We start from the raw sequence: 12349 nt of genomic DNA, 5'->3' as shown, positions 1-12349 counted from the left end.
CCTCCGACGGTTGTACACGCTCCTTCACGAACCCAATTTAAAGCACTATTAGACATTTATTTATGCGAATCCTCGCGCTGGCGAGCATACTGCCCCGCGCTGAGAACATAAAGAGCAGTGCTACACCCTTTTTTCGCTTGTGCCTTTCAGGTGAACGACAGCCACTGACCGACAAGAACAAAACCGACCCGGGAATCTTGGGCAAAAGCCTCGATCCTGTGTATCAATCCGTGAATCCGTGAATCTGTCAGCTCACGCACGGCGACAGGCAATGATTCGTCGGAAGTAATCATTTTGACCTTGAGGTGTCTACAGGGAACTCCAGATCCTTTGTGGTCAACGTCGAACGCTGGGAATGCTTAAGCGCCTCTACCACCCAAAAGGATCTTCCTCGCGGAAATTGTGGGAGAAGGAATCAATATCCTAGATTAAACTCCTTCGGATTTTGGTGCGTTCTGAATTTTTCTATGGGGTATTTGCTTGGACATCCCATTTGGGAAATGAAATACTCAGCAATGCACTGGCAGTAAAGACTGCAGCAAAACAGTATGCCCTCTTGGAACATATTCAGTTCCACAGAGTAATTCACTTATTGTTTTAAACGGTTACTTTCGTTGGCCTAGGCCACGATAAGTCATCCAAGATTTTTTAAACGTTGAAATGGTAAGTGAAGGCTTGGGTAAACGATCTAAAAATATAGCCACCAAAGAAGGCTGCCGAGAAGAAAAAGAAGAGGACAAGTAAGAATACAACGGTTATTCATGGAGTGAGCACGGCGGATATGACGAAGGAAGAGATAGAAGCTTTTGTCATACTACTCAGAGAGGAGGTTGATCGTGAAAGACAGGAGCGGAACCTTGCAACCCTGGAGAAAGAAAAAATAATAAATTTTTGGGAACTTACCAAAAAGCAACTCGATGATTCGCGTGCCGTCCTCGCAAAGAAGGAAAGAGAGATAGAAGATGCGGACGAACGGCACCAACTGGAAATGAAGGTAAAATGTCAATTGATATTTTCTCCTAGAAGTGCGATGGTGCCATCCTAGTTGGGAAAATTTCACCCATGCTAATGTTCTGAAATCCTTCAGAACTGAAATCCGAACTTTGATCATTACCCTAGCAGCACGCGCAGTCCAAAATAACCGAGTTTCCGGTTAAATGACGGTTATATAACCGTCTAATAACCGACTTTTATGGTTAACAGATGGTTATTTGCACCAAGATAACCATCAAATAACCGATTTTTCCGGTTATTGCTCGGTTAAATAACTGTCAAATAACCGTGCTTGCTGGTTATTGCTCGGTTAAATAACCGTCAAATAACTGTCTGCCGGTTATTGCTTGGTTAAATAACCGTCAAAAAACCATGTTTTTCTGTTGTTAAACGGTTTAATAACGGGGTTAACTGGTGACTGGACGATTAAATGACCCTCGTTAGTGAAATAGCCACCATACTACCGTTAGTCGCTCTTACTGGTCCTATCCTACGTCGTCATAACGGCTTAACATTGTATAGGTAGCCACGCATTAACCGCATTGTAGGGCCACGGAGAAGCTAACTAACGGTGCCGTAGTGTATTCCATCCTAGAGGGACTATCTGATGGCTTCCTGACCACTTATTAATCGAGTTCAACGGTTAAATAATCGCGCGAAACGGTTTGCGGTTAACAAACGCAAAATGACTTACCTACACTGGTAACCACACGCGTGCATGTCTTTGTATCCATTGAAGAAAATAAACCTAGTAACGGGATCTTAGGGAACGCAAAACAAGGATAAAAATATATTTGATGTACGAAAATAACTGTCTCACAACCAAACAGAGTCAGTTCGGTGGCACATCCAATTCAATGATCCCAGCTTCTTGGTTCAATACGGACGTCTGAAACAGTGACAAAACATATGTATAAGCATTCGATGTATCGGTTACCACTGATAAACTTGTCCCAAACATGTTTATAGACATGTTTGTTTCGAATTCCCGGAGTTACATATAAAATCCAATTTCGTGATATTTAGGGAGTTAAATGGGCACCATCATTTTTTGACTTACAGACCAGCATCAGAAATCCCATAGTAGACATCAGCTGTTGAAATACCACCTCTCATAGCCAGTGATGGTGTTTAACTTATTTTTCAGATGACCAGGAAAAATTAGACTTACAATATCTTGAAGTACCTCTATAGCTCTCATTTTTAGCAAGGCTGACACTGAACTCTTCGCCAGACTTTCATGCCAGTCGCGAATTTGGACGGCGCAGGGAAAAATTTGATAGAGTAACGATATTTAGAAAATGATTTCACGTGAGAAGTAAACGATATATATATATATATATATATCAGCAGACTATCTGAATCTGCTTCAAACGACGTCAGACTGGCTCTTCTATGAAGCTGTGAACTAAGGTTTCTGTTAACTCCGGAACTAGGAGGTTACTTCGAAATAGGCTCGTAGCTCCATGAAAAAGTCCTGTAGTAGGCTGCACAAAGACATTCATATTTTACCACCACCTGCTTTCTGTTCGTTGATGGTCTCTGCGACTTATTGAGGCTTGTGCTCCGTTTGTTTATATGCCTGTTCAATCAGTCATTTCTACTGACTTTTCTCCGCCTTGGGCCTTCAGACGGTATTCAAGATCAATGAGACACACAACCCTAAGACTTGAACTAACAACCATCAGTTTAACTAAGCTCCGTGGGGTCTTTCTCCGCTATCAAATAAATTAAAGCAATCTCGGCCCACTTTTAACTTCAGTTGTTTATATATTGATTTTTACCTGGCTCAGAGGGCTTTGCTCGTCATTATCCTACCTCCAGCACATTCTAGGTGGTGCACGCACACGCAAACATCCTAAAAGTATAATAATCTACATTAAAGTGGTATTATTCATCAGGACTATGTGTGGTTTTCTTGTTGGCGGTAGGACCGAAGTGGATTTAAATAAGTGTGTTCATAAAATGATATCAAGTCAGACAGGTGAGAGCGTTCGTTTTTCCTGAGAAGGACAGATTTAGCAATCTCATTTCTAAAGCCATGGTTGGAAAACAAGGAATTTTTGCTACTAAACGGATGGGGCAGACCACGGGCTCAGAGTAGGCGTAAACTGTCAAGTAATGATCTTAAAGTAGAAGTCGAGTTCGCCACATGGTGAATGCTCTTCTTTGAAACCGATCAATTAACAGGTTGGTTCACTCATTTCCGATCCATAAATTACCCTAGCTTTTTCTGTCGTTTAACGAAGATCAAGAAGAGTGACTACTAATAAGTCAATATTTCAAAAACATTGCAGTTCAATGAAGCTTAAAAGAAATTCATTCAGAAAGTTGCGCAAATATCTATTATTGTAATAATAATATATATGATCTTTTCAGCTGTACCGAAGTTTTGGTGACTAATTGCCATGCCTCGAGGAGGAAGCACCTTCATTCTTGACGTTGTAGGTTTTAAACTTTTTGGACCCCATTCTTATCAAATCGACATTTTATAGACCAAAGGCACGTGTCTTAGCTGGATAACAACTGCTTAATGTTTTATTAAGATGCTCCGCAAATAGCGATAGGCCTTAAATTATTTGGACCATTATTGATACTAACTAATTAATTAATTATTAATAATAGTAATATTTCATGTCGTAAACGTCACTGTTAACGCTCCTTATAATAAAAAAGACATTTTGAGATAATCACCGAAAAAATGCCCGTCAATAACATATTTCACTGTAATTTTTTTCATTCGTAAAAAGTATTCTCATTGGTTATGTTGCGCTAACCCCAAAAATAATTGTTTGCTGATTTCTGTCATTTACAAGAATAGCCCAATCTTTTGGTAACATTAGGTAGTTTAGTCTAGCTGTAACTAACGGTGCAAATATACTGAGGGAATCGAAAGCAAATTATGGCTTTTCAAAGGACCATATTGTGCTCACTTTCACGTGTATTTTAAATAGACCAAATAGACGTAAATCATTGAGATGTGGCACCTTTTGAATGTGTTGAGAGTAACTTAAAACCTCAATATCGAACGTTTTTCCACAATTAATTATCCCGACATTGTCATACAGCAGGGTGAAATTGTGGTGTATTGTTGTTTTGCCATATTTTCTGCAGTTTGTTGTGACCGGATGTATAGGGCAAGGTGTTCTGCTTTAAGTTACAATTTTTGGGTGCATTATACTTAACCGTGGCTACTTAAATATATTATATAACCCATTTTGTCTCACTGCTGAATAGATGTTTTTTTGTTTTCTACAATCAGGCCCGAAAAATATTTTAGCCTTCTATATTCCCAGAACAAAAATCGGTTTATCAAATGAATAAAAAGTGACCTACATGACCTCAAGTGTTGTACATTTACGATTGTAATTTGTAAACCAAACATCACATCGTATTCTACGAAATCAATATATTTATAAATTATCGAGGAAGAAGCATAAATGGAATATTTCTGAGGAAGCGCCGATATAAATAAGATGGATAAAACATCGAAATACCAATAAGTTTCACTTTTACTTCAGTGGTCAGAGCAAAAACGAGTGCTACATATTGTTTGAAAACAGAATTCACAATATCTAGGATCCGATATCTTGCCAAACTCCCTTGGCTAGTGAGGCAACAATGAGATAAACTTTGATATCTTTTATTTAACCATGTCAGTAAGTTACCGTAATCTTGGTAAACTAAATGTTGGCAAACTGAGAAACAGAATTCTAAAATTCAAGCGAATACAAACTACACACCTCAGTAAGTAAGTAATATTACACGCAACCAAAGTCAAATTTGGTTGGCTTTTGCACTTAAGTGTGATATTCCAAACCAAAAATAAAAAGCTCTTGGTCGTTTTGTCCACAGCGAAGAAATAGTCAAATCTTATTTAATGATTTTGTAATGAGTACTGTTTAACTTTCTATATAGTAACGGTAACATTTGAATTCGACAAAGGGAATGACTTGATTGCCTCAACTTAGAGTATGTGGTATCAAGATCTGCTCTTAGGTTTCTCAGGGACAAAAAAACGACAATGGCAGTGTATAGGCCATTGATCTGCAATAATAAAACAGTTTTCTACGGACTTCCATGAGGATACAGCAAATAATAGTAGTTGACTGTCCAAAGGCACCCAGCATGTCTTCCAATATATATTTTGCAAAAACTGGCAGAAATAAACTATTTAACCACGAGCTTCTTGTTTTCACATATACAAGAAATGCATACGAAAAGCAAAATAACTGCAGACCCAGACAATCAAATTTTGTGTACAGTTCTAATGTTCGCCTAAATTACGTTGTGAGTGCGGTGTTTCTTCAGAAATAGAGTCACACATCTCAAGTGATCACAACAAAAGACAAAGGTAATGGTTGAGCTTTTTATACCTTGAACCAGATGAAAAAGATGTCAATCACTACTAATGATCAAGTAAAAACCCCTGATTAATTCTGCTAATGGCAAGAGTAAGCTTGGGTTTAGATATTTATTTGGCAACATCATTTTGTAAAAAATATGTCCGAAACCCATGTAGTTACTACTGTATAAAATGACAAATATGATGCATATCTCGCTGCCGTACACAATATTGTACAATTTGACGGCATTGCAGTTTTGTGTTTACTTGTAGATGATTTATCAAAGCACGTTTCTGACCTCCCCTAAATTCAACTTCTGCTTTTAATGTATCGTTTACCTAGTGCTCCACAACTACAACATCGTAGCACACATCTAGGCAACTTGCTATTTTATTGATTCAGTTTTGGTTTTGGGTGGGAAGATGGTTTTGGGATTTAATTTTCTCAGATATAGTCACAGATAGACCAAACCTGAATGAAGGTTTTAGATGATGCAGTTTAGCTTTAAAATCTACCTGTAAGGCGCAGTCGACAGAATAACTCAACAAATGAATTTTTACGCCTAGGCGACGTTTTAAATTGCACAGAAAGATGCCGAATAGTCATACTGTATGTATTCCACAGTGTTTTTGCGCATTTTTCAGTTAGATGAAGGATTTGGCTTAAATAGACAGACTCGCCGCGCTCCTGTGACAGTTTTAAAGGCCTTAGACGTATTTTCATAAGCCCAAATCGACAAACAAATTAGCGGTCACTTTTTTAATCTGAGCTACTAATATTTTTAGTCGCAAACTTTAGAAGTATTTCAACCACATCAGCTGATACACGGGTAATCAATTTCAACCTGTGGGTGGGCGGAATATGCAGTTTTTATTTCTAGCATTTGCTGACAAGCCGAAAAGGACCGCTGTGGCGACAAATGCGTGAATATCAGTTGCCCGTGGCAGAGGATTTACTCTATTTCTCTTCTGCATTACTAGAGAGTATACATTTACCAGAAGATGGTCTCAAATGTGATTATGATTACCACCAATAATGGTTACTGACCCTCATTCTGCTCGCACAAGACTCTCTAAAAATAAGAAAACAAATATTCCGGTAAGCACAACTATCGCGGCCATTAAAGCACACCAACGCAACACCTTTGGGTCCGAAAAATAGTGTGAATACTCCCATTGTGGGACTACTAGCTTCTGCGTTGAAGCGGTTCTGAATTTAATTTCATCACGTGACTGTTTCAAACAGGTTTCCAAAGTTTCCATATCCATCGATACGTTGTCTTGAGTTTCACAAATCTTACCGTTCGAAAGTGTCATGCAAGCCTTGGATAAGTCATCAATGTTTTTTAAAAAACCGTTGTTTTGTAATCCTTTTTAATAATGATTTCGATTAAAAGATTGTGAAATATTTCGAAGCTTGGCGTTGCTTTTCTTGAGACAGGAAATTCCACTAAAATTGAGTAAAATTACGGCCACTTTAAAGCTGCTTGCTCGAGTGGTCTGTCTTAAATAGATTCACTGATCTATTGATAGCCTCGATACAGACTACAATACTCAAAAGTCAGTTAACCGACTACGCTTTGCCAAAATTATCTGAAGCACTGAACAAGACTTTAAAGCATCTGTAATCCAGAGCACTAACAATGAAATCTTCGAAACGGTTAGGTAGAACATTTCGTTGCGCCATGTGATAAGTAAGCTAAAAATACACACAAAAATTTCACCAGGATTATTAGGAACGAAAATTTTGATGAGAAACTTTCCATATCTTCCGACTAAACTTTTGATTTGAACCAATTCATCGGCCACACAAAAACTCCCATATGAACCAATTCATCGGCCACACAAAAAACTCCCATAATCCAAATCGCGAAAATTCACATGATGCACAATGCGTTTTTTTCGTGCTCATGATGCTCACAACTGGCTACTAACCATTCCAGCCCTTTTCAACCTTTCAGCTTTGTTTTCATTGACGAGTCGACTATTCGGTGCACTTGTGGTTCGTTGGAAGTATCTTGTGCTGAGTGACTTTCATAAGTAACTAAGGCAGTGGTGAAATATGTATGCCAGATTGCAATGAAAAACTCTTGCTTGAAATTTTGCCATTTCCTAGACTGCGACATATTTACGGGGAGGTTTTCTTCCATTTACAAAGGCGGCCTGGGCAAATGACGAAAATAAGTAATTTCAGATATTTGAAAAAATACGCGAAAACGGGTGCAAAAGCCACTGTCCTGTGGACAAGTGTACATAACGGGTAGGGAATTTTTTATTTCCAAAATTCAAACGAAAAATAACGGAGATCATGTGAGTAGGTGAAAAAAACCACAGAAATCAAGCAATATAACCAGCTGCACCGAAATGTTAGGAAAGAACCGTTGGACTATATCGCTGCAACAATGAGACAGCTGCAAGACGGACCAGCGTGCAGTTCTATGACATTTTCACTAGCAAAACTTAGCTAATAATGAAATAAGGAGCTAAAATAAAGGAGGTCACCATCATCCATTCGATACTGTAGGGGTTCATATGCTGAAAACTCAACTACAACAAAGATGTGGATCATTTTTTATACTTGCATGAAATCGTACGCTGCTCACTTCTGTTCCCTTGACTGCATTATTTTGACCATCGAAAGGTAGGCGGTTGACGTAACTGTTTAGCATTCAGCATGTTTGAGCCCTAACTGTTAAGTTGGCATCTCCATGAGCGGAAACAAATGTCTTTTTATGCGCGAACCCCCGGATTTGATTTGCACTTGAAAGAAACCGATGCACAGGCACACAGGAGTATTCCGAGGGTCATCAGTTGGCCTAAACATGATGAAAAACGTCCACACCAGGTAATTTTTCATCAACTCCTTTTTGATCTCATTGTAACCGCCCGATTGTATCCTTATAACACCTTGTCATTATTTTTGGGAAGGGTCGGTACAAATGTGCATATTGGAATAGCACTTTGCCGCAAAATTCACTCACCCAAACATCTATCTGTGATTAATGACTTCCTGAAGATGGTTTTGTTTCAAGATGGTTTGGCTTGTTGGAAGTGCCAGTGAAAGTAGAACACACGAATTGTATGTGGAATTCAAAGTTCAACTTACACGTATGATGTTTGCAAGTATACTGATTGCCAGCAAGTAGTACACAAGGCGCGACTCATACTACGTAATTTTTAAACTTTTAGATTTATCGTCAAAAATTGAAACACTTGATGTTTGAACAAAATGCCAAAGAATCAGAAGCCAAAAAGGAGGCAATTCAAGGACTGAGTAATGAAAAAGACGAAGCTCGGGCAGAGATAAGAGCGATTCGGAATGAGAACTACGCATTAAAAGCAAAGTTACGCCAGCAGCAAGTACAATCGGAGGAAGCTGTAAAGATGCTTAAGCGACAGCATGAGCTTGATGTAAGTCACCTGTATTCACATTTGCTCACTAATGTACGTTATTTCACCTGCCTGTATCCAGATTACGATTAAAAAGGACTCCTTTGTTTTAAATCAACAGAAGGTCACCCAACCGTTCAGTATCCTAATTGACGAAGATCCATAGAAAGACAGACGAAAAAATTAGGATAAATTGCATTAAAAAACAATTCGGTTCTGAGGACGTATTTAAGCCTTTGAGTAATTATAAGTAGTGCATCAGTTTGGTACACCGAATTGTATTTGAATTTTATGAAATAATGACCAATTTTATTTAGCTAATGGCTAAAAGAAGAATCTCGGTTGTTCAAGAACGACGTGTAAGAATGCCAGTCTTCTTGCCTTTTATGGAACATGAGAACTAGAATTTGTTCGCGAACAAATTAAACTGGTCCGGAACCAACAAGTCATTTGTAAAAGACCACTGTTCATCACGCTACAAGTGGTAGAATGCAAATTTCTTCTAAGAAAGCCCCGCTTCAGTATGCTGTGTGCTGTATGCCTCTAACTTCTTACTTATTGTTACAGCTCAAGTTGGGGGATCCATTGTAGGCTGTTCCCTTAAGATCTGACCAAAACAAACTAGTGCTTCAGAAAATAACTCATATTCCTATCTTTATTTTCACTTTGTGCTCGTCGAAGCACCTAGTTTTTATGAAGGATGTTGGTGGTCCGGGATGTTCTATCCGAGCACCAGCGACGGCAGTAGGTGAAAGAATGTTATCCTACCATCCAAATAATTCACAAAAGGTTTTCTCCTACCTATGGCCAAAATGATAGGTCTTTAAAATTCGCACAAGTAAAGGTGATTGTATAAACCGTGTTGGTATTCCACTTTTTAGGACCATGTGACTGCAGTAAGTCCATGGTGCTGATGAGCACCTAAAGTGAGAAAGAATCAGACGTCAAATTAAACGGAATTAGTGACTGGCCCTTTTTACACTACTATGGGGGAAAACACATTTTAAAGCACCTGTATAAAGAACTGTTATGACAGTGTCACAATACTAATTAAATGAAAGTGTTACTGTAACCCACGTGGGAGCACCCATCGTGACAGATCTAGTACATGTTGTTTTAATTGACGGGATAATTATTATATCCAAGGTTTTCGTAAGGTCGTACTGGTTCCACTGGACAATTAACGTGAACCTCATAGTTTACCCAGAAAAACAGTTATCACTGGTAATAGGGCGTCCTATATAAGTATCTGATAGCGCACTTTGGTATGGTGCCCATGATTTAAATTGACACAAGTGCCAAAGTTATTTTTGTTTTCAATCATTGAGGGGGTAGGTAGCACTGGTTTTCGAGATTCTGTATTTTACGTAACTGGGAGTCGGGTAAGTGTTCCTCATCCAGGAGTGCCCTATCTAGGTTAGGTATAAGGGTTACCGTGGATTTGTGTGTGAGTGCATCTGAGTTATGAGCGTTTTTCTCCTCACTGTGTCAATTTTCAGATATACATGAGCTGCTGTTCATCTGTTCTCGTCTAACCTAAAAGTAGTGTCTTCTTTTACTCTGTTCCATGTTTTCTATACATATTTTCGTGCAACCGTTTTTCAGTACACATTTAGATTATTACTTTCTGACTCACGAATTACAGTTAGCACACATCAGACAGGATTTTTCGCGCCAAATAGAGGAAATTGAGGCACGAGCAGCAAAACAAATGAACATGCTCCGGGAACAGATTGACACACAACGTCGAGTAGAGGTTCACATGACCGAAGAACACAAGAACAAACATATCCAAACTCTGGAAGCCAACCATGAACGTGCGTTTGCCAATATGAAAGCTTACTACAACGATATAACTCTGGGAAATATTAGTGTCATCAAAACGTTAAGGGTAGGTTGTTTGATTTATCACGTGCTCACAAAGTGAAACATTCATCTGGTAGTTTGGAAAATGACTTGAAAATGGCCTCTTTTTTTCTTGCGTTAGCACGAGATTAACAGACCTAATTTTCCCTAGATAGACGTAGCAGCTGAAACTGCATTATTCGGTGTGATAAAGAAAGGAAGTCAAATAAAATGTTGCCCGGGACTCGTGAACAGGCCGTAGTAATTTTGCTAAACCTCTTCCTATTTTGCGGAAAACAGTGTCTTTTGCCCGGAGCGCAATTTTGTCCAAATAAATTCACATGGTTGTTTGGCGATGGATTATTCAAGAAAGTTGTCAGTAGCATTGATACGTCCAACAAGGCGGTTATTGAGAGTAGGGGTGGAAACTTCAAGCATTAAAAGTGACGGTGACCACTTTCCGTGACAGATTAAGTCATCTTCACGGGTTTTGTATTACTACTACTGACAGGAACGGTCGTCGAAAACTGACCACACACACAACGAGTCGATTTCCGATTCCAGCAACAGATACCATATGTTAGGTTAAGCCCGAACCTCTCACAATCTATTTGACGGTGCTAATAAAAGTTTTCAGGTGCCGAATGAGACGACAGCGCCACCCTGGGCACTGTGGATGAACTTCATCCAGTGCATGTTTGCAAAGTTTACTTCCTGGTTTCTGGACAGTGCAGCTAGACAATTGTCTAAGACTCGTATTGCTGAAGGGACGTTCCCTAATCACTGTTTTTCGCCGAACTTTCAGTGTGCGCTCTTTGACAGCGGTGTTCAAAAGCATAGAGTTTTCAGATGTTTTTTAAGCGAAGACTCTAAGTTTGAAACCGAAAAAATTCTTCAGATATTGGTTCCCATGGAAATGAAATTCAATTTCTTCCAACTCATAAAATTCTCGGTTTTTAAGCGATGCAGAAGAACTCCAATCGTGTAGGTGAATTTAGCCTATATCTCAAAATCAGGGGTTACTTTACAACTAATTTACGTCTGGTGAGATTTATCAGCAGTGACGCTCTTACAAACCATCGGCTATTTGGTAATTCCACTCTTCCGGTTACTGGTTGGACAATTGAGCAATCAGTTATTGGTGACTTATCAGCAGTACAGCCAACGTCACTCTCATCAGGCGACAACTTGGCCTGTATTACCACACAGAACAGATTGTATATTCATATCACTATTTTTGTGCGTGTTTGGTCTGCACCCGGTATTCTCATTTCACCGTAATATAGGTGAGACCTGCTGTGATGCTTTGATGAGGCTGAAAGGGCGAGCGTCACGAGGCCGTCAGTTAGCTGTTTATGATTTAGCTGGAACTATTTTCCTACACACTGTAGTCATTTTTCACATCCTGGATGGACCAACCGTAGAACCGTCTTTGAACAAAGGACTCAAGTCATGAAATGGCGTACCCTCCACCACTAATCTGTATTCCGAATAGCACAAAACAAATGACGAACAATCTAAAGATAATGCATTCCGGTTTGTAGTGTTCAGGGCACATCATTTATGCCCAACTTTAGGAGTGTCTCATGGACAACCGGCTGATAGCCCTGTTGCTTACCACTTATCAATGGAGAGTATAATATCAAGGTTGCACCTGGTCGAACAGGCGGCGCCCAGTCCCGGACCGGAGCTTGTCTTTCCTCAAGTGATTTCTCCAATTTATAGAGTTACAGCCCTCCGATATTATTGGCCCCCTTTTTTTTTTCTCTTTTTTTT

The 12349-nt window shown here is 39.3% G+C and overlaps 2 protein-coding genes across 2 annotated transcripts in view; one reads left to right on the top strand and one right to left on the bottom strand.

The window, feature by feature from the left end:
• T265_03539 (hypothetical protein) overlaps positions 1-12349 on the top strand; it is a gene marked incomplete at both ends in the record, with an annotated part of 29413 nt that overhangs the window by 5659 nt on the left and 11405 nt on the right. The window contains 4 exons of the mRNA XM_009168051.1: positions 151-230; positions 701-994; positions 8528-8749; positions 10374-10619. Coding sequence (XP_009166315.1) covers positions 151-230; positions 701-994; positions 8528-8749; positions 10374-10619 — 842 coding nt within the window. The remainder of the gene's footprint in view (positions 1-150; positions 231-700; positions 995-8527; positions 8750-10373; positions 10620-12349) is intronic.
• T265_03538 (hypothetical protein) overlaps positions 1826-12349 on the bottom strand; it is a gene marked incomplete at both ends in the record, with an annotated part of 46997 nt that continues 36473 nt past the window's right edge. Inside the window, 2 exons of the mRNA XM_009168050.1 lie at positions 1826-1882; positions 11993-12053. Of these exons, the coding sequence (XP_009166314.1) occupies positions 1826-1882; positions 11993-12053 (118 nt within the window). The remainder of the gene's footprint in view (positions 1883-11992; positions 12054-12349) is intronic.

This window comes from Opisthorchis viverrini (genome assembly GCF_000715545.1).
Source record: "Opisthorchis viverrini unplaced genomic scaffold opera_v5_51, whole genome shotgun sequence".
Lineage (NCBI taxonomy): Eukaryota > Metazoa > Platyhelminthes > Trematoda > Opisthorchiida > Opisthorchiidae > Opisthorchis > Opisthorchis viverrini.
This window is presented reverse-complemented; position numbering and strand designations above follow the sequence as displayed.